At 46.4% G+C, this 27,500-nt stretch overlaps 3 protein-coding genes across 11 annotated transcripts in view; 2 read left to right on the top strand and 1 right to left on the bottom strand.

The window, feature by feature from the left end:
- LOC125955798 (FAS-associated factor 1) overlaps positions 1 to 540 on the top strand; it is a 6,141-nt gene extending 5,601 nt beyond the window's left edge. For all 4 annotated transcript variants that reach the window (XM_049686996.1, XM_049686993.1, XM_049686994.1 and 1 more), the window contains exon 12: positions 1 to 540. This exon is cut by the window's left edge and continues 660 nt beyond it. The gene's annotated coding sequence lies outside the window, so the exon portion shown is untranslated.
- A 476-nt stretch (positions 541 to 1,016) lies between these two features.
- Positions 1,017 to 24,351, top strand: LOC125955799 (rho-related BTB domain-containing protein 1). Of its 5 annotated transcripts, none has more exons than XM_049686999.1 (15): positions 1,017 to 1,254; positions 15,817 to 16,103; positions 18,019 to 18,122; positions 18,204 to 18,609; positions 18,702 to 18,883; positions 19,032 to 19,181; positions 19,266 to 19,383; positions 19,469 to 19,606; positions 20,643 to 20,666; positions 21,668 to 21,781; positions 21,857 to 22,027; positions 22,098 to 22,340; positions 22,425 to 22,689; positions 23,307 to 23,505; positions 23,585 to 24,351. In XM_049686999.1, exons 2-14 carry the CDS (start codon positions 15,924 to 15,926, stop codon positions 23,480 to 23,482), a joined length of 2,271 nt encoding a protein of 756 aa, XP_049542956.1. In that variant the 5' UTR covers positions 1,017 to 1,254; positions 15,817 to 15,923; the 3' UTR covers positions 23,483 to 23,505; positions 23,585 to 24,351. The 5 variants fall into 5 exon arrangements, with proteins under 5 accessions (XP_049542956.1, XP_049542954.1, XP_049542958.1 ...); XM_049686997.1 differs by having other exon boundaries at positions 1,018 to 1,254; positions 23,289 to 23,505; XM_049686998.1 differs by lacking the exon at positions 1,017 to 1,254 and adding an exon at positions 1,309 to 1,675 and having other exon boundaries at positions 23,289 to 23,505.
- A 2,685-nt stretch (positions 24,352 to 27,036) lies between these two features.
- The window catches only part of LOC125955778 (inositol 1,4,5-trisphosphate receptor), a 26,988-nt gene continuing 26,524 nt past the window's right edge, over positions 27,037 to 27,500 (bottom strand). For both annotated transcript variants that reach the window (XM_049686930.1, XM_049686931.1), the window contains one exon: positions 27,037 to 27,500. This exon is cut by the window's right edge and continues 384 nt beyond it. The gene's annotated coding sequence lies outside the window, so the exon portion shown is untranslated.

Here is a 27,500-nt window from a genome sequence, read left to right as displayed (position 1 = left end):
CTGGGAAATTTTCCTTCGTAATAACCGGTGTTTGTGTTAATGTAAACGTGTGAATGTTATTAATCCTCCACAGCTCAGCCAACCAGCCTGTCACATGCTGTCCGTGGCGGGCTTTCACGGGTTTTGCTGTGTGAAATTTTAATTTCCATTAGAAGCCAGAAGGTCACTGAACCATTACGATTACGAATGATTAGAAATTTGGAGTTTGTGTGGGTGCGCGCTTTGCGGGTTATCCTTTGAGATCCCGATACCGTGCACAAGAACCTTCCTTCATCGGCAAGGTAATTTCCATCCAAGCAATCGGTGAATTGGGAGATAGAGAGGAGTAGCAGGTGTGCACCATTTGGGTTAGAGCAACAGTTGTAAGATTCGATGATGATGTAGTGTGTAATCTTTAAGGTATAGTGAGGAAAGTGAGCAGATGTTAGGATCCGTGGAGCAACCAGATCGGAAAGAATGAAGAGAATGATCTGCCAAATCGAATGCTGTAAGCGAACGTCAAGAAGACTGTATTTCATGATGACAAACGTAGCGAGTTTCATTGCTTCCTTCTACGGATGTTTGCGATGGTCGGCCAAGGATGAGCTCGAAGTCATCGGGTCAACGTACTTTTAAAAAAGTTAAAACACGCTTGAAGCGAACTCGTCCATTTAAACGCAATTACACTGAACCAGCTGATCATCGCTCCTCTCTCACGCACACTAATGCGCAGTTTTTTTATGCGGAAGCGGCATGTTTACATTCCGTGGATGGTCCTGTTTTCGCAGTATACGGCGTGTCTGAATGGTCTAACTTCGATAATCGACTGCAGATCCGCCACCTACTTCTTCGTGACCGAGTGATGTGCTAAAATTTGTGGTAAATCAGTAGATACTGGCTCAAATGCGGTGCACCGTCCCGTTGCTCTCCCTCTTTCGCTCGCTCTGTCCTGCTCTCCAGCGTTCCCACGCACACAGCCGCATTTCACGCGTGCGTCTCCGGGGGCAATCTCTCTTGAATCCCGTTTCACTCAAATTTCAATCCGACTTCAGCGAGTGCGGCGGTGTCTCTTTGCTCGGTGGGTCGGCCCCTTTCTAAACTAGACGACCAGACCAGCAACGGCACGGAACGGACGAAATCAAACGCGCGATACGCGAATTTACCGATCCCGCAGTGTGTAGGGGAGTTTATAGTGCGACAAGTGAACCCCACGCCTGCGACCACCAAGACCCAACAACGGCAACGACCACGACGACGACGGCAGCGTGATACCGTGTAAGGCAAATCAAAATCAACAGCAAGAGAACTACGCATTCGCTGGTGCTCCGGTTTGAACTAGTTTCGGGATCATCCGCGAACGGTGGTTCAGCGGTCCGGATTCTTTTTTCCGGGCGACCGACTGCGCCCGGGGATTCTGGCCGTGTCCTGCTGTGCTTTCCCTTCAACTCCGTGTCTCTCCCTGTGTGTGTCTGGTTGTGCGTGCAGGTGCTAAGGGGAGATGAAAGCGTGAGATTTTAGGAAAATTTTGTGCATCGCAGCAACACCAGCAGGTGATTCATCGGATCTAGAACGCAGAACCTCCGAGACGACAACATAAACCTCCGGTTAACGGGATGGGATGATATCTATCTCCTGCTTTTTGCACTACCTCAATCCCTTTAATCCCTCGATTGCCGTGAATGTGCCTTGGTGTTAAGTGAGTAGAAAATGTTCCTGCTACTACTAGAGTGATTGCAGGCAAAAAAAAGGTTTTAAAGTCAAGAATTCTAAGCGAGGAGTGTAAGTGACTGTTTGCTGCAGGGAATTTTCCTGCTTGAGGACGGGTGTTTCGAGAAAAGCGGTGCTCCGGAATGCACTGCACTGCACACGAGCCTCCCGGGTTTGTTAGTTGCCACGGCTGGTACACTGACACTTGGCTTCACAAGTTCGACACGATTTCGATCGATATAAAATCGTGAAAAGCGATTTTTCTTTTTTGCTGTGGATAAGTGTTTTCTCCTGGGTTAGTCTTTTTAGTACTGCCATGCAAATTTTGCCAGTTGTTTAGAATTACTTCGTGAAAATGGGCTACTGGGAGGCGCTGGAAAATTTGTCGAGGTGGCAGGCGCCGCCTGCCGGGTATGGTGCTGCTGTGGAGTATGTTTATTGATCCGATGCTGTAGAATGGAGCGGTGTGGAGGCTTTAATCGCAGCAAACATCACTAAATGGAACCGATCCTTTTGACTGAGCCGCAGCATACTATCTTTTCCCACGTCACGGGGGTCATTCATTGTCTGTTGCTGTTGCTGTCGAATGCATTTTTGTCTTCGCGATATCTGTACGCTGTCGATAGATCATTGCAAAATATCGAATACGAAGTGAAGTCCTACTAGCCTATTTGATGGAATAATAAGCGGGAAAATGAAATGGGGGAACAGGTTCCACGGGCACGCGAAGCAAAAACTGAAATCACTCATGCTTCGGCTGCCTCGGCTGGGTTGGGAACAAAGTCAGCTGATTGGTTGGCCAATCTTAGATGAAATCGTAAGATGCACGCTTGGCCTGGATGCCGGCACAGGATAGCCAATGGGGGACAGCACAATGGGTCTCGCTGTTCCCTGTGACCGATTGCGCGATAGCCGCGAGATCGCATTGCGAAGAGATGGAACTGGGTGAGGGAGTGACAATGTTTGGCGTGGCATCAATATCTGCACCCGGCCTACAGACGATGCCAGGTCACTACTAGACACCGATCATGACACCAAACGGGGGTAGACAGTGATAAAAATCGCACTCCAACCGACGACGATAGTGGCTTGTTGCGGGGTGAAATGATAACGTTTCGGGCCCGACAACAACAGACGCACGCCCACACGATCAACTAGCGTCGCACGTCGCCGTCCTCATCTGGCTTGGAACATCTTTGGTGCTTTGTTGTTGTCCAGAGAACCGAAGTGAAGCGAAATCCCAAAGCGCATGACGCGAATGAACGGATTGTAGCGGATCCCCATAATTAAAAAGATGGACAGTGACTCCGCCAGGTTAATGTGCTGTGTTAACGTGGGATCTACGGAACAGTCCGACGACCTCCGGTGCGACAGCGATGACGATGGAGAGAGCAACTCGCGCATCGCGCCGAGTGGCGCCGTAATTGGTTCCGTAATCAGCGTTATTGGCTAATGGCATGTTGTCGTCGCCGCGATCGTCGTCGTCGTCGTACCACCGCAGTGCAGGCACTGTGATCTTCGTGTTGTCTATGCGTCGGTTTGAAATACTGCAACTGGTGATTTGAACACTGAAGTCGCTTGCACTGCTGCATGCACTTTGGATGATCTTAACACCGTCAAGTATAAGTTTCAGCATGAAAAAATAAACGGGGAAAATGTCTCATCTGCCGCAACACACGCCGCATGGTACCCGCGGAGACAGCATCTCGCTCTTTCTTTCGTCCGGCCCGGGTGTGCCGTTTTGCGGCATATGCTGCCGTGATGGCTGGATGAACTGTAGCTCACCTGGTCGACACGGTGTCGTGTTGTTGGCACAGAACCACCATAAACAACATAAATCGTTGCGCGTGCTGGACGGCCTGGCATGAAAGTGGAGACGCCAAACCAGCCACTAAGAACGTGCCGGAAATTATGCGAACGAGCATGCCCACCATTAAGGCCTGAAACACTTGAACATCTGCTCCACCACTCCTCCTTGGAAAGCACGGGGTCTTAGAGGATGTTTTAGGCCTCGTAACTCAGGAGTGGTTCAGTAAATCTTTTCGCTAATATGAGTGAGCAAGATAAGGTGGACGCTCTGCGTGCTTAGTAACACCCGATTTTAACATTAGCACCACCCCCTCGCCCGATTCGAGTGGAACCAGAATCGCGTAGTAAATCATTAGCAATCATTAGCAATCGGCCGGTCTCGATAATGGCGCTATCTATCTGGCGGACAATACATTCCTATACCTAGACACCCTTCGAATTGGAAAGCCCGACATCCTATGGCTGCGAACTCGTGGATACGTAATTGTGCTTGGTCAGTTCCACACGCCGTGGATGTGAGGAGTTGGTGTAAGGTGCCAGACTCGCGTGACCCATCTGTCTTTTATAGAACCAATTCGTTGTAGTACGATAATTCTACCATTACCGCGGGCTGTTGGCATCAGTGCGATAAGTGGCCGCTAAGATGCTAAGGGATGAAATTTGTCTACTGGTACGCGTTGCCGTTCCCCGCCAGACAGGTTACCCGGCCTGCCGACCAACGCCAATGGCTGAGAAACGCTTACGAAGATGAATGACTCACAAAGCAGCGATTCTGTGAATTGAGATTTTGATAAAACAAATTACACACTTCAAAGGATCAAAATCGAAACACAGCACTCGATGCGAGGCACATTCACCCCCGGCGGGCTTACGGAAGCACTTTCAAGTTCCGCCAAGTGGTTTGCTGTTCGCCAAGACACCATGTCACCATGGTCTACTCTCCGCTCGGCTTCAATGCGGCACTGTGCCGATCCGGGACGGAAAGTGTCGCAGAAGGTGCCGTCTGTACTGTTTGCTAGCATCACCTGCGGTAAATACTGAGCGAGCCCGGGGAGGCATTGCCGGCTCCGGCTTGGCTGATGTTGGTTTTTCCGCAATCGACATCCCCCTTCGAGTACGATTGCTGAGCTTTGGACGGTTCAGTGAAGCACAGCATGGAAACCTTTGTAGCGGTCCGTTAGAAACACGCAAAGCCTTCTGTTGCCCCTGCTACCCAGACGCTGTTTGGGTTTATAAATTTGCCATCCATCAGACTGCTTCTCGCCGAATCGTTTTCGGAGTTATTTTTACCATTCCGTTGCTTTGTCTGCCATCGATCGCGCATATGGAGATAAAATATGGCCACTTACGATGGCGATGCCTTCTTCGTAATACACCTCTCCTTGCTCTTCAGGTTTCAAGAGATTAGTTCCGATAGCTCGTCCAACAGCTCGATCCGTGTATTGCACTGGCTTTGTTGGTAGGAAACGAACAGGGCCAGCCGTAGGATGGGCTGCTTCGATGGGGATGTGATGAAAACCGATTGTTGGGCAGCCATTTTTCGGACTCCTCACGTGAAAACCTTTTTTCGGGGAGGTTGGGTGAGGCTGACGATGAGGACCACCTGGCCTCCGCCACGATGTAATTCCTTGACCCAGCGCGTGAACCCCGGGCAGCAGTCGTCGGTAACACCTTCCAGGGTAATTGGCTTAAGCGCATGCTAGCGAACGGAGTGGCACGGCGAACGAGTTGCCAACCGCCCCTACCCGAGGAGGGGCGATGGAGCTGATATTCTATTTTTACTAACCTCTACCACATGCCCACCAACCAGCTCCGTTCAAACCACAAAGGGGCTTCTTTGGTGAGCTTTCGTTTTCAACACCACGATGATTATGAATGAATCACCCTGCCAGTGTTGGGTCGGAGCTGGGTGCACCACAATTCATCTTTTTTTTTTTTTTTTGAGGTGGCGATAAAGGTGGTCCCAAACCCGCCCACCAGAGGAAAATTGTTCCCTTACATAACGGCATAACGTTCGGGGTTAATGTGCTTTATGCATGATTAATGTGAATATCCTTTTTCTGGTGTTTTTGGGTTTTTGGTGGGCAATCCCTGCGGTGTCGGTGTTACGTATGATGAGCAGGTCTATAGACAGCGCCGGCGGAAAGTAGAATCATATTGCAGGGGAATAAGGTGTGTAGGGGTGGTTCAATACAGAGTAACACCTAGCATAAAACGGAGTTCTCGGCTATGATATGCGGACGTTCGATATTAGGTGTGCTGCAACATTCAACTACCAAGCAATTGATCGATCAATGGTTGTAACGTTGTTACGAAGGAATTTCTAGCACGTGGATATTTGGGGGCCTGACAGTTTACAAGATCAATTGTGCTGGTGAACAATCCGTTTAGCTTGGATTGCATCATTCATTTCTGCCGCTGACATTATTCATTTCTTAATTGCTTCTAGTAATGCTTGGAAAATTATTAGATGGTTAATGTTCCTCCACGACAAACTAAGCGAGCGACCATGTTCTTCATAACAAATGTTAGAATCTTGGGATCCTTGACATCTCCACAAAGGACCAAAGATCGGAAGCCGAAAGCTCAGTAAATTGTACAATGCGTGGGCTAAAAATACCATAGCGACGCAATTCGTTACGGCTATGGAGGAAGATTCCCTGAAATTTCTCGTGAACTCGTGTATGGTGTGGCGGTAATATAATAAAAAAAGGAATGATAAAAAAATAATTCCAACACAGCAAAATGGCCAAAAATAGACTTCCAGCCATTTCATGAATCATCCGTCCGACAAGCGAGCACGCCACTGCCGTGAATGGCAGATAATTCTTTTGAGTCCTCCAGACATGGGCGCGCAAAAAGAAGAGAGAACACCGGGGCAGAATCACTTAATTCGCCAGATTCAGCTGTTTTATCATTTTTCTCTGGCGAGCCCGCGGCGACACACCAAAGGGCACACCCGATCATCATGATGGTGATGATGGTATGCGACGGTTGCGATTATGCGGGCGGCCGGACTGATAAATGTGTCTTATATATTTGCGATTTTCGCGCTGCTTTACTTCTTTGCCCTCGAAGTTTGTCTTTATCGATCGAAAGATGGAATCAAAGGTTCGGATTACATTTTGCCGAAGAAAAATCGCAGAAACTCTTGCATCGAGCGATACCCCCTGTGCTGGCGCCATCCTCGGTTGAGAAAGTGGCCAACAGAACGGCGAAAAGCGAAACCTTCACTTCAGCGGTTGGTGGAGATGGAGCTTGCTGTTCCTCCCTCCTACATACGGTCCTATGGCCGCGGAACCATTTGCTTCCCTTTTTTTCTGCTCCATCGTGCTGAACCAAGCTGTGTGTGGTGTGCACGCAACGACCTGGCACGCGCTGCTCGAACGAACCTCCGGACAAAGGCAAAAGTCCCGATCAGCGTCATCGGGCGAAATCCGACAAAGGCTACAACGACGACGATGGGCTTTCCTTCTTGAGGTGCCGCATGGAAACCCAAATTAGCAAAGACCGGAGAACCTCCTCCCACAAAGCCCTACTGTCCTAGTGGTCGTGGTGGTGGCGCGTATGGTTTCGTGACAGTTTCGCTTCTTACCGGCTGGCCCACATGTGTACGCGTCCGTCTAATCCTCGGTATTGAGTTTAGTGGAGTAATCTGTTTTCCCGGCCAGTCCGCTTCACTGGAAAACCCCGGTGTCCTCATCGTCAAGGACATTAGTGTCACTGGGCATGGTTGCGGGCGAGACGGCCATACAACGAAGCTCAACATGTTTCTGCACCCTACGGCCAGAATATGTCGAGTTGTGTCATCGGTGCTTCGAGAACGTCGGAGGAGACAAAAAGCTACCGACCGGTTGCAGGCAGCAGACATTTAATGAATGAAATTTGTTTGCCGATTGACCGGTTTGGTTCGCAATGCTGGCTGCTGAGTTTCTATGGGAACGGGGCGCGATGACTGATAAAATGTATTTTAAACTAATTTCCACCGTCATCCGGCGGTTTTCCCAGGTGTTCGATTTGCACGACGCAAGGTCGGAAACCCATGGTTTGTAGATTTTTTATCACTACCAGTCACTCCATATCATTGCGCTAAAATTAATAACAAATGGGGCCAACCGGCCAAGCGTCGCAGTAGGATGGCAGTAATGTAGAGCATAAAATTAAGTAACCAGCGAGCGAGTGTGTAATGCTGACGTGGAAACCTTCCGGTGACTCCCTATAATCCCTATGCGGACGAGTGGATACTTGCGGAGGGCGGTACACCCAGTTGTAAATTGCTTTAAAGTTGTTTTTCCCGCATTTTGTTTCGTGTTCCTTTTCGTGTTTTCGCTGCTATATTGGCCGTGTAATACCATCGGTTGTTTTTGCCCGTTGCATTGCATTGTGACATATCCTAGGGTTGGCCGTCAGCATTACAGCAAGCCTTGGCTGGCTGGCTGTACATCGACAAATGTGTTTCGATCGAAGTAACACCAACCGTCGTAACACGATGGATGAGTTGATAGCCGAGCTCCCTCAGCGATAGAAAGGTGTTTTTGGTAGTAAATGGATTCGATTTCGATTTGTGATCCGTGTGTCTGGATCAGCTGCCGGAGTAGAAAAACAAATCGATTCATGAGGGTTGGAATGGAGCGGGTCACCGAACGAAAGAAGAAAACTAGGCGCCACCTACAAACCCAACCCCCGCCGTTCCAACTTATAAGCAAGCAGGGTGGTCGTGTGCCGTCCAGTGGCCAGTTGGATGAACCCATTAAGATGGATTAAAGATTAGCGAAACGCACCGGTAAAACGGGACCCGTGTGGAGCGCACACTGCATGATTCATGCAAGTAATTTACTGAATATTGATGCATTCTCGTGACTCGAATATCTTCATTCGCGTGTTCTAAGCAAACGACGGATTGCACGACGGAGCCCGATTGAGCACTGAAAGCAGCTAAAGGGATGACCGGAGTTCGGGATTGCAATTATTTCTTAAATGCTTGTTTTGAACTAGCGTTTTATTATGCAAAAAAATGGTTACAGTTCTTGAGATTTCTTTGTCCTTTATTAGATTTTTCAGGAATAATTCAACCACGGTTTACATCACGTATTAAACAGGGACAATTGTGCAATTTTTGGCTTTACCATGCTCGAACCATTAATTTTTCTTTGTAAGTTTTGCTTTGTAAAAAAACTAACTTTTACTGAAGATGGTCGATAGTGTTGCAGCACAGCCTAACCTATCCAACGATACACTATTCATCGCTCGAGTAAATGCAGCCAGCATTGGAGTGATGTGACGAGGGTGATTATGGGCATTCTCGCATATCTTATTGCAACTTCCAAGAAATGTCAACCAACGACATTTGAGTATCGCCGCCACATGGCCACATGGTATTCCGCGGTACTACAACCGATACTCCACCATTGTTCACAATCTGGCCAGCCAGCCAGCTAGCCATTCGCCATCGTGACAAAAGAGCGGCAATTTACAATTCCACGGAACATACTACTCAGCATCGTCACAATACGACGTCACTACGGGACACGAGCAGACAGTGTGTATTATGTGCAAAGCCTGATGCTACCGCCACACGCACCAACAGCGACTCCGAGCCGGTGACATTTAGCTAGATCATCGCCTGATGGCCGAGGGTAGTGGAACCGTTTTTCATCATCCCGATGCACCGTGAACCGTGAAGCATGACCGTCACGATCACTTCATGCAACCGTCTCCTCCACGTGTTTAAGCATTTTTGGCAAACTGGCCAACTGGCCATTTGGTAGGGGTATTAAGCTCCTTAATGGATATTTGAACTCACTTCCAGACTGCTGTGTTTCGATAAAGGTAGTTTCAACCGAGCAATTGCTGAGTTCTCCGTGGAGTGCTTCAACCATTTGATGCCCCACCTTCAATGCCGAACTGCGGTCTCGTGTTGTTTGCATTGATTTAACGATTGTTGTATTTATGCGGCAGGCGCACACCGCACCACCACCGCCGCCTGGACAAACAACTCCGTCTTCCGCGCCCCGATTGACAACGCCCCGGCTGGCGTTCGTTCCGTATTTATTTTTTTCAATTTAGTTGGTTTCCACTTGATGAAATCGAATTAAATTCGACCCCGACCTTGGGCTAGGGCTTGTTGGCGGGCTTAGGGCTACCGTACGTCACCATAACCGAACTACGGCGATGGCGGTGTCATGGGGATTTGCTGGGGGCACCACAATTCGTTTGATTGAATTATTTGGGATGGTTCCGGGTTGTGGTTCCGGGGACGAGCTGTTTATGGAGTACGGGCTGGAGCCAGCAGCACGTGCAGCAATACAAAGAGGAGCATGCAGAGCGTGCATTACGATAATGCAAAATCAATGCATTTCGCGACTCAAATCCACCGAACACACATACGTCGTATGATGATGATTTCCATCATTTTCCTAATTCATACTATTGTTCTCCATGGTTTCAAGAATCGTTGTTACCGCTTCTTCTTCTTCTTCTTCTTCTTCTTCTGTCGATGTCGTTTGTACGCTTGCTCCGGCCTTGTACTGTTGCAAGCAAACCAAAAAAAATCGCCTTGGGTCGGTGCTTCAGGCGCTGGCTCTACAAACCATCGTGCAAAACCATCGTGGTCATGCCGTTGTGTTGCAACAAATGCACTCCAGCGCCAAGGGGAGCTCGTGAGGAATCGATACGCCTGGTGCCCGGTCTCCGTCACGCCCTCCGAATTCTTGCTAGCCGGCTACAACGCCATCGTAACATACTAAATGGTTGTTTGTACGAAGTCGATCGTGTCCTGGGGGGGTTGGCGTCCCGTGTGAGAAGAGAGGGGGAGAGAGAGAGAGAGAGGCCGGCTAAAAATAGAATTAATCTTGATAATCACCAATAATTGAACAACGAGTACGAGATGACAGCGGTCCCGGCAACTCCGGGCGGGTGGAATTTGGAAGAGGAGTGGCAGGCCACTCGACGTCGACATAATGCCGATGCTCACAATGAAGCGAAACCATGCGATCAGCGCTATAGTGTATGAACGCTCTGCCTCTCCGGACGTCCCTGTTTGATGTTTCTACGCGGTTTGCAGACGTTCGTTTGCTAGTGAATGGCCAACCATCAGAGAAAAGCCGTTGTGAACCGTAGAAGGAAGAAAATGGAAACTGCAACGGACATGGAGACTGTAAAAACTGCGCTTTAATGAGGCATCGATTCGGGCGTTTAGGCTCCTGAACGTTTAATTATGAGCAAGTGCATCTCTTACAAGCGAAGTCACGGGCATTGGCTTCAGCAGATTTTTTGGGGGATTTTAAAGGATTGGAAAGACTTGAAACCGTGGGAAGTTTGTGGTCTAGAGTGGCGCAATCAGTTTAGAATGGTCATTCGGTGTGACACGTTCGAGTTGATGCTAAAACTAGACGCACGTTTTAACGATTAGCAAACTAATCTATTCGGCGCGATCGTGGGATAATAATCTCATACACAAGCTGCCTCTAATTTGTCAGCAAATCGGGCCTTACGTAAGAATTTCATTATCGATCGTCTAACAATTCGACCGATTCCGGACCGATCAGCTCAAGTGCGAGGTGAAGCGAGGAATTTTTGCAGAAATTTTCGCGACCCAAAAAGCTCATAGAACAGCAGAATCGTAGATGAAATAGATGGCCGACAAAAGGCGCTTATAAATGTGTCAATTCCTATTATTCGAGGATTCCTAGCGAGAAGAGACCTTAATTTAAATGCGCTTCCTCGCGGATCACGGAGAAGCTGGAAAGATCTATAAACAGCGCGCGGTGGAAATGGCCCATCACTGAGAGCTCCCCCCTGGTCAACGAAGTGTTTACTCGCTTGTTGTTACTTGTGAGTAACTGACCCCACACTCCGCGTGTTGGACAACGCGACCACCGCCAAGCCCCATGATGCCAATGTTGTTGGCTCTGCGGTAGCGTAGGGAGGGAACGGAGGAAGCGATCACCTTCAGGGAAGATTGCGTCACGGAGCTTATGATTTATGGGAGATTAAGAGAGTGGGAAGCACCACACCGATGGTTCTACAATTGTCGGTATTCTCGCTATCTTTGTCTCTGTTACGTTTGCGAACGTCCTCGTCGTCATCGCCGTCGCCAGTTGTCAACAACAGTTTACTCCCTGCTGGCAGTTGAAGATACTTCTACCGATTTGAGGTACGCACCAGCCAGCGGGAGGATTGAAGTTATCTGCAGTGCCATAAGCTAATCCAGCATACGGATCCGTTCCGGAATCCGTTTCTTGCATATTACGGCACTTGCAGACTGATAGCTAGGGGAAGGCAAGTCGTGATCTTGCAAAGGCAGTCCGCAGAACCATAACACAACACATCGCATCTGCTGTGCGTCATCTACTACGCAAACACGCTCTTCACGACTTTTGAATTCTGGTTCTTGGCAGACAAGGAGGTGTGTCATATGTGCTGTAGGAGTTTGCGATGGGGTATCATGCCCGCAAGGCAACCTCCAGCAGAGGACTAACCGAATGGACGACTCTTTAGGAATCAGTCCTGAGGAGAAGGAGGGTTGGGCTCGAAACCGGTTTCCGGACAACAACTTCCATGTAAATTTGCTTGCAGGTGACGAAACACTTCCTCGCAGATGGATCATCGCACGCGCTCCTCCGGTTGTCTGAAGGTCAAGGCGCAACGTTTCCCGATTATGAACTGATTAATTCGAAGATGGGATCGGTGGCGGTGCAGGAAACCGAAAAGACCAGCAATGTTAACTCGTCGTCCCATTCCCCGCACCTACCACGGTCGGGGAGTTACCGTCTCGTCAACCTCTGATAGGTTTGTTTACAACCGTGATCTGTTTCCTGTTTTCGGTTGCCCAAATCTCGTTAACCAGCACATCGTCTACGCGTGGACACCGGTTTACCGTTACACGTGTATAGGTGGGGAGGTAGGTTCGTGTTTTGAAGCGCGAAAAGCGCGTCCCATCGGAAGCGATTAGCATAATCGGGTATGTCTGCTTAATGTGCCTTTCGTGCTCATATGGTGAACGATTTTGTCCCGACGAAGCCGAAGCGTCCGTTTGTATTGCGTTGTGGAGTTGTTGAGATTGTTTTGAAGCACTTCAGTTAGACGATGCTCGTGCGAGTGAACAAAGAAACGAAGCCGCCACCAGAAGTGTCGCCAGCGTGGCGGAACTGTGTACTCCGAATCCGCCAAGTTGTGGCGGGTATTAACCGGCAAAGGTGTCGGTCCATGACGTCAGGGAATCGCCAACGGGCATTAAGACTTTAAATTTATGGACTTTTTATCACGTGATCAACCGTGTGACGGTAAGCGAATTGCGGGATGGAGTAGTATTGCGTCGCAGCAGATGATCCGCCGGAGCCGGAGAGTACGCAGTGGAGCGATATCGGGCGATGATCAAGCCACCTGTAACGTGACGAATACCATAAATTGCGTCATACGTTTATCTTCTTGCACGGGTGTTTAGCATCAACACGCCGTTAATGGTACCTCACATGGGAATCGCCAGATTACTCCGGCCAGATGAGCCGTGCGGCAAGGTGCACTCGATAAGGAAGGAAGGACGGCTCAAGATGGCATATGACAAATGTGACACTAACCTAGCTTAATGGTCGGGTGATTAAATAATTAGTCGATGCAATTGTACGGGAGTGGTACTACTAGCTTTTGCTACGATGTGAATGACCGATCGTCCCCAAGCGTAGCTTTAAGAGGCTTTGTTAGATTAGCAAGGGCTTAAGATCGTTCAAAGAAACACAAGCGCAAGCTGTTTCTAACAGAGGCCGTCGTCTCTAATCTACCAGCCTGGTAGGGCTGGTATTGGGTGTTCTTCACTTTAGGCCAGCAGGCCCGCATCTTGATTGTGACCAGTTGCTTCGTTTTTCCTTCCTTTTTTGTATCAATTCATTCCAATAGGGAACGGACGACAGCCAAGCCATTAACCCACTTAGCGTAGTAGACCGCTTGTGTTGTGTGCCTTTGTCCATTTCGGTTGATCTGCGCTGCAGTGCCATTTGCTCGCAGTGCATCGCAAGATTGATAGAGGAAGAGGCGCGATTGCAGTAGCAGCGACAGCAGTAGCAGCAGCCGCGGTTCCGCTTTGTTAATGCAGTTTGCTTTCTTCTTTTTTTCGTACATTTCACGCCTCTCATATCGGTGGCTGTTGTTGTTTGTCCATTGAGATTAGCGCTCAGGGCCGCGGCAGTTCAATTGTGGCGAATATTTACAGCCCTAGATACGAAGCTACTGTCGCCGCCGCTGCTGCTGCTGAGCTGAAATTAGAAAAGTCTTTTCAATTTACTACAGCGCACCAACCATAGCCTGCTCTAAGATCACGACGTAGCACTACCTGTCAAACTGTTGACACTTACGATCCACTAAAGATGAACGTGAACGAATGGTGTGGTAGTCAACAGTCAATGCCAATCTAGTGCATCAGTAGCTCTCACATGCATTGTACAACCCTGGGGCAGAGGGTGCTAGGGAAAACAATAACTGTTGTCACGGTACTGTCCACACAAATAGAATCCAGGCGTATTTGCTACTGACATGGAAGAGGAACAGTCATTCAGAGAAGAAAAATGATCCTTAGCCCAGTCCAAACTATTCATCTCGATGCAATTGTACTAGGGGTTTCCAGCGGTCAGCAACGGAAGTGAGTTATGATCGAGTTACCTTGAGTATGTTGAAGCTTTGGACGTACGTGACCTGGCACACGTTAGCAAACAGCCACCGGAGACGTTTCGCATGGTGATTCATTTGCGAAACTAATCGGCATCAGACCGTGGTCCAACCGGGGGCGTCCGGTACTCGCGCGGCAATTGATGACCACATGCGACGATGACCGATGCTTTCGCTGATACCGCGCGATCTCCAGTTCCAGACATGTTTGGCCTCACAGTAGTAGCAAACTAATCGGTGGTACTTGAAGGATTTAAATGTACAGAAAAAAGGCAAAAAGGGAATCCGAAGACTAGAGCTACTTTGGGGGTGAATAAGTGTGTTTGTATAGCTCTAGTGCCTTGCATGAAACCTCCCGACAACCCCCTGAGGGCCCGTATATGATTAGATAAGGGTCCGAGATTGTTTTGTGTTTTTCTCATTTTTATTTTAATCCCGTTGCCTAGCCCCTCCATAGCAGCCCCTGTGGCTTGATCTCGAACGTCCACCATCACCTGGTTGGTTGGGACCAGTTTCTGTCGAATAAATCCACCGAAAACCGGTGAGATCGAGGAAACGGCGATGCCACCACCGGAGCTCATTAGTCGCGCGCTTCCTGCTTTGGAAGCTCATGCTGGGAATTCGCTGGAATTGTGACTGCGTTGCCGGTTTCGATCGGTTAACGCTGGATTGGACATGAGATTACAATGGCCCACGCCCAGATGGATGCACCGGCCAGATATACAGCAGGAATTTTGGGATCCTCATGCATTTCATATGACAAAGCATGGACTGGGCCAAACAGTTCTGCGACAAAATCCATCTCGAGTGACTCATTCAAATATCATTTAAAACTAACAATCATCAAATATTCGTTTTTAAATTGTGTTACTAGAAGCGAATATTGAACTGTAATGGCTAGTCCGGTGGCTATCGTGATGCCGTACAATTGAGACAGGCACGCACGCTCGCGTTATCACTAATGTTAATCTCTTCGTCGTAAGCTTTCGGGCTAGTAGAACCCAACAGTGAGTCCCTCCAAATGGTTTCCCACACATGGCGTGCCTCACGAGACATTCAGCCTGTAATTACCCATGGGACCACCTTATACAGGTTTATTTCATTCTTGGACTACTACGTCTGTTGTTTTACTCGGGCAAGTATACTGTGTCAGAATTGTACCTTCTCCTTCTTACCACTACTATCCTATTATGCAGATGTGCGGGAAGCGTTTTTAGTGCTAAACCGTAGTTTACATTGAACCAGGACTGTGGCAGTATTAGTAGACATGTGAAGCACAGCATTGCATTCATTAGTACGGTTGATTGCAGTGCATAGCGAAAATGCCGTGTATAAGCGTTGAAAATGGATTTTAACAGCAAGAGTTTCGCGGTTTTTCTGTGTACTGTGAGTATGAGAAATATGCTCCATGTTGAATATTAATACGTTGTGAATCCGTTGGAAGAGACAGACACAAACTTTATCGTTATGAAGCATTTCTCTTGGATTGCCTTCCAAGCAGTACTGAAATAGGGTGTACCGAATGGCGTTATGTATCTTCAGCCACTATCCAAAGTTTGGTCGATTCTATGTTCAGCGGTCACTAGCAGCAGCCGCGTGCAGCGCAACTCGTAAGATCATTTGTTTATGAGATTTTCCCTTCATTCGGTCTCTTTGCCGCAGGATTCCAACCATAGAAGGACCTCGCGGTACTCTCGCGACGAAGCAAGCGACAGACAACACCACCAGCGACAACATCGTCGAGCTGAGACTGAGACGGGTATGGAAGCATGGATAACGAACAGCCCCACCAGGAGTTGGTAAAATGTGTCCTCGTTGGAGATACGGCCGTCGGCAAGACGCGGTTGATCTGTGCCCGGGCCTGCAACAAGCACGTCTCGCTGTCCCAGCTCCTCAACACGCATGTGCCAACCGTCTGGGCCATTGACCAGTACCGGATCTACAAGGATGTAAGTACCACCCGGGCAGCCAGTCAGCCAGCCAGCTTGCGCGAAGGAGTCGGGAGAAGCGTAAAATGAAAACGTGCTCCTCTCAGGGACGGAATGCGATTGCAGTTCCTGGAGGATGTTAGCAAAAGTTTCCATTCTCTGCGCTCCTCTTAATCGTAACGGCAATTGCTTCTTCATCTTGCACACGCCCAGACGACGCTAGTGAAAGGTGTTGTTTTGGCATCAGTCTGGGCGGCAACTGGAAATGCTTTGAAATGCTATTTTTAGCAACAGCATCATTCGGATACGGCTACGAACAACCACCAGCCAACCAACCATCCAACGTGATGCTCTTTGTTCGCGTAAGGGCTGGAGGCAAAAGTTTTCCACCTTTCGTTAGGGCAGCTCCAGCCACACTACTCGGTTCCCCGCTGTAAGGCGTCCAGCCGGTTTGTAGCCGCTAAGAGCAGCAGTGAATTTAATCTGTTTGTACCGCTGAGCACACGAAGGAACGAGGACAGTGCTATACACTGGCTACGCTTCTTTGTGCACATAACCCCACTAGAAGACTCTCCCAGTCCGCGGTTGCTTTGTTCGTGTTTCCCAATTCCGTCTGGATGTGGACGCGTACAGCACAATGTTTTAAAGTGATTATTTTGCTTCACGGTTCCGGTACGGAGCGGCGTGAATCTACCCTGCCGCATGCCATGTGCCATCTGCAACACGTTCTTCGCAGCGAAAATCTTCTCTGAGTGGGCAAAGTGCAACTCAGGAATGCATGTTGATTCTACAATGATTCTTCTGTGGATGGCGTGGAGTAGCTACCATGGTTTGCAAAGAACATGAAACTCGATAAAAACCATCGGTGACCGGGGAACGTTATTTGCTGGAGCATCGCAGACATTATCGTGTTCTATGTAGCTATAAAAGTTTACGAGCACATGCTTCAGTTCCGCGATGTGGGTGCGGATTCAGATCTAATGATTTCGAGAGTTTCATAGCGACATAGCGCGGGGTGTTTGGTGATTAATAACAACGGTACGTGTTGCACGAATGGTCGTAGTGTGATAGAGGAAACACACAATGGCACATCATGGGTTCCTGCATTCCAAAGATGGTTACCGCCTTATAGCTTTGCATCGCAGATCAGGAATCAGGTAACCTGCGTCGCACCTGAAGCAAATTATCAGCCATTGATCGAGGTGATTGATGTCCCCGCTGGACCATTTGGTAAAGCGATTTATAATTAAAAGCAAACAGCGTCACGTCAATTAAGTGTGTCACAGTGGTATCATGTCGATATGGAAAGGGTGCCGACAAGCCCTGATTTTGCTACCAGTGTATTACTCATAACACAGTAGGCAGGTGATAACTTGTTGTCGATTTTTATAAATGTGTTTTCAACTCAATAATTGGCATTGGTAAACCACAACTACTGAAAGGAGTACAACTGAAAGGCGTGCATCATAGTTCGTACAAAACATTATCTGAATATCTTTCTTAGATATGCGCTTCCTGATTCTATCGATCTTGTTACGCAGCAGCAAAATGAAGTGGTCTAATGGTCCTGCCCTTTCAAGAGCCATACGATCGTACGAGACGTGCAGCTAAGCTGTTAGTACAGGGTTACCGTACACTAGAACGCGATTAGTATGCAAACAGCTGGCGAGTGTTTTATTTGCTTTCGATCGCCGAGCGGTAAACTGAATACTAAATGGGATGCACGTTTACGATGGTTTTATATTGCTGCACCCTCATTTCCGAGCATCGGTGTTGAGTGGTACGTGGATGATCGTGGCTGTACCGTCCCACTACTTTGGCAATATAGCGCAATAGCATTTCGATCTTATCAAAGTCGTTTGATCATTCGAGTGATCACTGTTGTGCAAAGGTGGATTCCATCCGATCAATAACAAAATTGACTTTTCAATTGTAGGTTCTTGAACGATCATGGGAGATTGTGGACGGGGTGAACGTTTCGCTGCGCCTCTGGGACACCTTCGGTGATCATGATAAGGATCGTCGGTTCGCTTACGGTCGGTAAGTAACGCTCCACAAATTCATATGCAATTCTCTTCTTTTTTCCTATATCGACTGACTTCGTCTCTCGGTTTTCCGTAGGTCCGATGTTGTGCTGCTGTGCTTCTCGATCGCAAATCCGGTGTCGTTGCGAAACTGCCGGGTTATGTGGTACCCGGAGATACGCAAGTTCTGCCCGGACACGCCGGTCATACTGGTTGGATGCAAGAATGATCTGCGGTACATGTACCGCGACGAAACGTACCTCTCGTACTTTGGCGAACGGAGTCCGTTCGTACGGGCGGCCCGCAAGTCCGATCTGGTGATGCCAGACGAAGCCCGAGCAGTCGCAAAGGAGCTGGGCGTCGCGTACTACGAGACGAGCGTATTTACGTACTTTGGCGTAAACGAGGTGTTCGAGAACGCGATCCGGGCCTCGCTGATTGCGCGACGCGAGCATCGCTTCTGGATGACCAATTTGAAGCGCGTCCAGAGACCACTGCTACAGGTAATGAGGCGGTTTACTTACTAAACTACGTTATTTGATGGTAATGATTTAAACACGGATATCTCTCTTTTGTTTCTCTGCTTCCATTACAGGCTCCTTTCCGACCGCCGAAACCTCCGCCCCCGGAAGTGACCGTCATTACCGGCACACATACGAAGGACATGCTTAACATGTTCAATTCCCAGTGCTATACAGATCTAGTATTAATTGTCGGTACTATCCGTTTTTCCGTACATAGATTTATGTTAGCTAGTAGTTCGAATGCATTTCATAGGTTAGCAAACATTCCAATTACTTTTTCTATCTATCTATCTCTCTCTCACTGTTTCCTTATACCGACGGGGCTGCTGTGTGCGTCCCGAATGAATGCAGAAATCTATTAAGCGGTGGTACCGGTTTTTCTGTTCCTTCCTTTTCACTAGGTTACTGACAATGGACATCAGCGATATTGGAGCGCGAAGTAGCAGCGAATCCAGTATGGTCAGTTCGACTTTTGGCGAATCTACGACGGCCGATTTTAATGAGGACACCGAGTGCTTGATTCGCCTTGAGCAAAACAAGGCTCCCAATCGGTAAGTTAGCTGCGGATGGTGTAGCACAATGATCACCCGTATGGACATCGACATAACTAACGAAATCTGTATGTATTCTTGTAGAATGTGGGAGCAGCTGAAGCGCAGATCCAGCTATCAAGCTTTGCCAACCGTCGAACCGAAGAAAGATCTCTACCGCGAGCTGCACCATCCCGTATTTCAAAGTATTAGAGTTTTCCAGGTAAGCCCACCGACCCCGAATGTAACCTTTGGAAGATTAAGCGAATGTATGATCGGTTTTTCGCTTCACATCTTTTCACTCGCAGATTGAAAGTGGACGACACAGCTATACGCAAACGCAGACGATAGTCCAGATTAGTAAAGTCATTACACCCCAGGCAATGCAGCAGTGCTTGAAGTTCATCTATACCGGCACGATTGATCGGGATTGCCTAGATTTGCAGGTTAGTTAGCCACAACAACAGGGCCACTTGGGATCGATCATTTCGTTCGCCGTCACGCATTTTTGTAGTCAGTACAAAATTTTAAAGCTATTTCAACGAGTTGTGGTGTTTTGTTTGAAAGATTTTCAAACATAATGACATCTTTCTTTATTTTTAAAATTTTTAACACCATTTCTAATCTCAAGAATCCTGTTTTTTACTAATTCGCACATTCAATCTTCCAGTATGTTACGTATACATTTCATACCACCAGACCTTTTCGACCTCTTTTGGGAATCGTTGTTCAGTTCGGCATTTTTCTGCAAAATCGAATGCAATCGATCTAATAAAGGAAGCAAAACAAAATTGTCAGGCTATAAGAGGAGTTCAAATCCTTGACTCTTTGAATATTTGGACTTAATTGAAATTCGCTTTGCATGCCAAAACTCTTACCAATCGTCTTACAATCGGTGGCACTTTTAAATGACCTCTCTCTTTTGCTCTCTTCTTCACTATCCATTGCATTTTTTTTTGTTTCTTCAGCCGTTCTCTTTGGACATATCTTCTTGCTACAAAGCACACATTTATGGTGTTAAGTTTTTCTCGTATATCATTGAGTTGGTCAATGCATCACAGATTTCTGTTAAATAGGTTTCGTTCGATCATTCAACATGTTGCATATGGATTTGTTAATGGTTTATTATTTTGTCATTTGCAATGGGTTTCGCTCATACTATCAGGAGTACTAATAGGGTGTGTTTTTCCAAATTATTGGAGTTTAAGACTTCTTACTATGTGTTTATTGTCTAGCCAATTTGAATATTTAGCTAGAAATAGTCTAAGAACAATACATCCAGCATTTGAGATCCCTCATCCACGTCATGCTCAATCCTGTTTTAATGAATCTGTTCGCTGCTCGTTATCACTGTTCGATCACGATACGGGTGGCTCGTATTTATGTTATCTATTTCTGTATTCTTACAACACCTTCTCTGTTGCCTTCGAATCGCGCCTTCGACGAATCTCGAACGCCGACCGGGGCCCTCCGACGGTGCAGACTGCGTCGATAGGATTAATACTGGTAAATTTCTATTGCTGCTGCTGTTGTTGCTGCTACTACTTGTACTACTGAGAATAAAACACACACACAAACAACGTTTCCATTACTACGTTTCCAACAACACAACGGTTTTTGTTTGCAACAACTCATCACCGTTTAGTTTTTTTCTTTGTCTTATTGAAGGCTGATCGGCCCTCAGGGCTAGTCTTCTAGCTTATTTCGGTAAACTGCGAGAATCGTGTCTAATATCGAGTATCTAGTTTGGCGGTCGTTTCGTTAGAATTTGTGGCGTTTGTACAAATTTTTGGTTGAGATTTACTGTATTGATTTAATAGATAAGTACTGTGATGCAGCTATTTTTTTTCGTGATTTTAAACATATATAAGGAAGTGCGCGTTATATGTTTTGGTTTGAGTATTTTATTTACTTTTGCTTACTGAAACTTCAATTAGACCTTTTTTTGATATACGTAACTGGCAAATGTTTTAGCTACTTTTCCTGCTTTTTATCTATTTATTTATTCTTGCGTAGTGAAATATTTAGCATTGCTCCATTTGTTTTTGTTTTGAGCAATCACTATTGAATTTCGTTTGCTTATTTTCCTGTACTGTTAATAACTGTTTAGAGTCTACATTATGAATGATACAGTTTCTTGATACATGAATTTGTACCTTTATCATGATGTAGTAGATCTTGCTATTTTTATTTGCTTTTCAATTTCTATTCTGAACTTTTTCCTCATAATTGTTCCGGTTTTTAGGTAGCAAAGCGTTTTATATATCTTATATAATAATTATGTACTAGTAAACAATGGTGTATGGTGTTTCTTGTCACGCTAGGAATAAATGCATCCTAGTGTGGCTTTTTTGTACCACTTTGTGATCTCCATTTGAAAAGTGTCAATGTTTGCTCCCTACATTTATCTATAATCCTTAAAATAACGAAGCTTATGATTTATTAGGCATTTTAACTCTCTCTGTCTCTTACACATAATCTTTTTTTTGTAATATTTTGTTAAACAGGAAATTAGACAGGCGGCCGAGTTTCTGGAGCTTCCCCAGTTGATGGTATTGCTCTCAAACACTCAGGCGAACCAAAGCTTCATGAACGACGAAACGATTCAACATTACTCAACGGTGAAGTATTTACTCAAGGAGACTACCCTTTAGTAAGAAGATCGTTCAAATAATTCTCTTCCTTCTCCTTTGTAGTGCATGAAACAAAATTTGGAGAAATATTGTGTTCAGAACGGTATCTTCGGTGATATCACATTCGAGTTGGATGATGGCCACATGAAGGCTCATCGGGCCATGCTGGTTGCGCGCTGTGATGTGATGAAAGCAATGCTGAATGGTGATTTCCGCGAGGCGCATGCCAATCTGGTAAGTCGATGCATACGACGGCGCAGGTTAAGGGATAGGACTCACTGACCTTTACATAACTCTTTTTTAGATCGTACTTCCCGGTGTGACGGAGTACACGTTCCACAAGCTGCTGTGCTATCTGTACACCGACGAGATACCGCCCATCTCGGCCGATAAGTGTTTGAACCTGCTGGAATTAGCCAACCGACTGTGCTTGCCCCGGCTGCTAAATTTGGTCGAGTGCCGTGTGATTGAGGATCTGCTGCGTATGTCTCAGAGCGAGACAAGTGAAGCAGTAGAGCACTGTCTGCGGCTACTGGAGCCGGTGAAGGTTTGTTTCATCTAGTTGCAAATATGCGTACTACCGTAACTAACCTATGTACACGCTGCGTGTGTGCCTTTCTTCTCTAATTAGCTACACAATGCGCACCAACTCGCGGAGTGGTGTATGTCCCATCTATGCGTCAACTACAACAGCATCTGCCGTGTGTCACCTCGCAGTCTGAAGGGTTTGCATCCGGACAATCAGGATTACCTGCGCGAACACCGCTGGCCGCCGGTATGGTACCTAAAGGACTATGATTACTATCAACGCTGCATGAACGAGCTCAGCCGCGAAATGAACAGCGGTAAAAAAGACTGCACCGCAGACGACAAAGGGTGTCTGTGTTTCTCAGGAGGTAAGTGGGCACCGCACTACGGGGAGGGTTCACCAAATCAAACAGGGTTATCGTCTGGCTAAGCACGGCAAGCACGACTCCGAGATACACACACTCTCCCGCATTCAACTTTGCCCACATATTTTGTCCGATGTCATTTTAAAATCACAAGTGTCATTTTCCATTGATAGTAAGCTCTGTGCTAGTACTTACATGCTTCCATCGATAAGAGCAATACTACGATCGCATTTATTTCGTCAGTTTCCTGCACATTGTTTACAAGTATTACTGTTTCTTATTGTTCTTTGCGGTAGTTTATAGTTTGTCACGTTTATTTTGTTTTTTTGTTGTACCATCCTATGCATGTGAATTAATTTGGTTTTTCTTTTCTTTTGTTTTTTTCCTTATTATTTCTTCTTTTTATCTTTGTTGTTTTATCATTCAAATTCGCCATTGTTGAAACCTACATCTTACCTCATGTTTCATTCACGCACTTCGCCTCCCATATGACACCTCTGCGCCATTCGTATGCCATTCGCTTTTCCCGCATCATCTCATCGTCACTCCTACCCACCTTGCTCCCGTTCCATCGGTACAACAAATGGCCATACTGGGAAAAGTGTTTTTCTGGCTACTAGGCAAATCGAAGCGATCGTCTGCCGTCAATGGCAAATCGGCTATCCAGTCGGGTAAAGCGATTACGGGGCCAACTGGCAGTGACGGTCAGCAGGATACGGTCAGCTCGAGCCTCTTTCAATCGAACGCCAACTCCGTCAATCAACTCGACCCGGAACACGATGCTGGTGATCTTTGACATCCGGCCGACGGCCCGTGGAGGTAAACCGTACAGGCGCGATTGGTGTTAGCAACAGCAGGGTTCTTATGGCATCGCTCTTCCATTTTTTGCGTTTCACAGATCGTTCCGATTCATCGTCATCCTGCCGGTGCTCATTTGCTTTATTTGCACCATCCTTAGCATTTTGATCATCTTCCAGATCTACACATAATATCTACTGCAGCGATAGCCACCATAGCTGGATGGCTATTGATGCGCCCTCAGAATCCAACTTACAATGCTGCAACTAGCGGTTAGGCATTGGTCCCTCACCTTTCATCACCTATCCACGCTCCACCATCGACGGGCCGTCGGCGAATAACAACTTGGGGAATCGCACGGTATCATTCTCAGTTCTCTACTTATAGCACACGTCTCTTATAGACGTTTGGCGGAAAAATTTGAAACATGTAATTTGATTTGAAAGGAACATACCTTGGCGTTAACAGGTTATCGCATAGTAACTCTAGAAAAAAAAAAAAACACTCGCAAATCCTGAGAAAGTATATTATTTTCTTCCCAAAAATCATTGAAGGGCATGCCTTCGAGGCTCGGTCAGTTAGATTTGGATGCATTTCAATGCAGTTGTAGGAACCGCTATCAGTCATGATCGGTTGGCTCCTGAAGCAAAAGAAGAGGTAGAGCATTCTAGTAATCCAAAGGCATTCGATGATATGAGTGGAACCTTCGCGTGCTCTTATACTATAGCTTATTCTGCTTCGTCTTTTTAGCTTTAAGTTAGTTAACAAAAGAAACCAATATAGGCGATGTGGTGGTCTCGAGAGAGTAACGTCACGGAAATGTAGCTAATAAAAGCGTCCAGCGCGTAATATATTCTTTTACATATATTTGGTTTATTTTATTTTGTATTTATTTAATAACTTTTAACTTTATTTTAATTTTCCTTACAATCGTTTAGACACAAATCCTTGTGGTGCACGGTGCATTCTGTGCGCGGTGCAAGTATGACTTCTTTGTGTTCCTTCTGTATTCTTATATTAAAAGAAAAGATCCAGCTGGAATGCTACCATCCGCTTAATCTTGCAAAACATTTGTCTAACAATTGAGCGCAGTACACATGCTTTACCCACAATTCTCACCTCTCCAGAGCAGCTGGTTCTCCTCTGGTACACCTGGTACATGGAACGCACGTAGAAGTAGAATGCCAAATTGCCAACTGATAGCGGAAGTGAGGAGTCTATTCGATAGCACCAAAAGTAGCAGTAGCCGATTGTAAGCTGGTTTTCGATCGAATAATAGATTTTCGCACTCGAGGTGTTTAATGGAAGGGTTGTGTCAATTGGTGGATTGCAGTTAGTGTGCGTAGTGTTGTGTAACTGTAACTTCGTGTAAGTAGTAATCAAGTTGTGGTTCTGCCGGAAGCGCGAACAAAGAAGCGAGCTGCTTCGCTTGGACAGCTGCAACTGAACAGGACCGAAGAGTTCGTACATGTTAGTTCATACATGTTCATGTACTGCACGCATGCACTCCATACACTGTGGGCAATTGCCCAATATTTTGTGCGCTCCATTTTCTAACCATCTGCCGAACATTTCATCTACAATCGATCGTTTTAAAAGCTACAGCAATGCCGAACAATTAGTGAACAAAAAAATTAAAATGTGCTGCACCGCACGCGGGCGTAACAGAGCTTTGAAGCGTCTTTTAAATAGATACACGAACAACAACAACAACAAAAATATAATGTAGGGATAACGGACAGATTTATAGGCGAATTTTTGAAAACTCCTCCGAAGGAGGAGAGTCGTAAAGTAGTTTTCTTAACTCGAAACTAGCCAAATGCCATTTTTGGAGGTAATTACAGCGAAGCTGGAAGCGTATCGTTAAGGGGCTTCGTTCTGCGCACTGCATTTACTGCTTTTCGTTAGTATCCAGGGAGGCTATGCACGTGGCGAAGCTTATTTTATTCTTTCCATCTCACTCTCTCTCTCTTAAAAACACACTTTCCATCTATAACTACTTATAATGATCGCAGCGAATCACTTGAAGAGTGGTGGTGGTGAATAGCTTCTTTGGTTTACCCTTTTGCGTCACGCATCCAACTTGGCTACGAAAAATGGCTTTGCTTCGTCATAATAAACTACTTAGTGACTAGGTAGTGATGCATCTTCTCGGCCAGTAAGTGACAGCTTAGTCCAATAGTCCAGGTCAAGCAGCATAATCGCAAGAAGGGAATGGCACTTTTTTAAACACAAATTTGGGAATCCGTCGATCTAGCAGCTCTAAAACGGAACATTTAAAATAAACTCCATTGTGATTAATCCACTGGCGGCGCTGGTACCCGATGAGTCCATATTTGCGATAGTGGTGGTAGTGGTGACTGTTAATGGCGAGGCTTGAACTCGATAGATGCCGCCCGAAGAAAAGGTGGAAATTTCCGGAATGATAAAAAACTAACAAAACCAAGGCTCTCTCGCTTACATTCACATGCACATACGATCAAATCACTTCTAGATAACAACGGTCTAGTGTGTCTTTTTGGTTGAAATTACACTGAATAAGAAGGAGAATGAGCAGGAGCATGGCGAGATGGTGATGAAAGCTGGCAAATGATGTATGCCGGTGAAACGGAACCACTACCACCAACGGTGAAACGATATTTTTTGGAATGGAAATACTACGAAATACTCAATAAATGAAACTCCGGTCTCCCCAGGCAACCGCGAGTCTAAACAATGTCCTAGCAGTTTGTTTCAAAAATTATTTTGTCTCTTGTTGCTTGTTGCATAATTCTTTCATCACTCGAATACTTACCGCACCAGAAGATACAGCGTTCGGAATTGATCGTACATGGACACTCGCTTTTGTTTTGATAAATAGTTTAATTCCAAAGTGCGAAACACTAGACCGAGACTGATGCTGCTGCTGCGGCTGCATCATATGCCACGCACCGTGGTACTACGATGAGCTAAACTACCCACCCGAACGTATCGCCCAGGCTACAGCATCAGTTCCAGGTCAAACTACACATCCTAGATAACCCTAGCATATTCGATTCTTTTTTCTTGTTTAAACTACCTAACAACCGTACCACCGTGTGCAGTCTTCCGGTGATCTACTACTACTAACCTTATCCTCCCCTCGCTGTGCTCACCTGTGTGTCCTATCCATTGCCCTGCTGCTGATCGGGCTTAAAGTGTGACTTTGTGACGGGGTTATTATTCTAGGTCAAGTATGACTATTTGATTTAGCTCATTTTATCTGCAACCATCCTCCGCAGAACCTTGATTTCATATTGGGTGCATTCCCTCCTCGTATTTGCTATGTTAAGACTATACTGTTTATGAATTTCCTTCCTCTATTCGATTAATCCCGGAATGGCCGGTATGCCTTTCCTATTCTTTGTTCTAACATGGAAACTTCCAAGAAAGCAATAGAAACATCTTGGCCGTCGTTCGCACGGAAATGCATTTAACGAAGGTAATCATTATGGAACTACCCAGCTAAACATAGTTCAAGGTAGTTAAAGGAACCAATTATAAACAGACGTAGAGTAAAGCGTAAGCAAGGAAGTAGGGCACACGCTGCATGATGTAAGGATATCACAAACGGTTTCGCAGAGGACACATGAAAGAAAGGGCTGACTTTCTAGTTATTTTGGGTGCATTTCGTTGCTTAGTGGGATTGTGCTTCGCAGCGGCCGTTTTAATACAAAAGAAATTAAATAAAATGCATCGATTGGGAACTTTGGGGCTCAATTCAACATTATTGTCTTGGGAGAGACATTAATTTTGATTGGCCGCTGTGCACAGAAGTCTATCAGGTTCAGCATGCTGAAAAATTGGCGGAACAACGTCTATAAACTGGTAGTATCAAAAGGTAAACACGGTTAGATAGAAGTCTACACAAAATTGACTACAAACAGGTGGGCTACGGACTATGTGATTCACAAGTTAAGCTGCAACGATCAGATCTTACAATGTGTTGGCTTCCCGGAGTTCCAGGAGAATGAGTACGACATCCGATCGGATTTATT

This window comes from Anopheles darlingi, chromosome 3 (genome assembly GCF_943734745.1).
Source record: "Anopheles darlingi chromosome 3, idAnoDarlMG_H_01, whole genome shotgun sequence".
NCBI classification, from domain to species: Eukaryota; Metazoa; Arthropoda; class Insecta; order Diptera; family Culicidae; genus Anopheles; species Anopheles darlingi.
Note: the sequence above shows the minus strand (reverse complement) of the source record. Positions and strands in the feature narration are given on the sequence as shown.

Excerpts from the sequence above, each read along its gene's own strand:
- LOC125955799 (XM_049686997.1), top strand. The coding sequence starts at position 15,924 with ATGGATAACGAACAGCCCCACCAGGAGTTGGTAAAATGTGTCCTCGTT. Across the intron at positions 18,884-19,031 it reads AGTTCGAATGCATTTCATAG|GTTACTGACAATGGACATCA; the intron begins GTTAGCAAACAT and ends CCTTTTCACTAG. Across the intron at positions 22,028-22,097 it reads GCGAGGCGCATGCCAATCTG|ATCGTACTTCCCGGTGTGAC; the intron begins GTAAGTCGATGC and ends ACTCTTTTTTAG.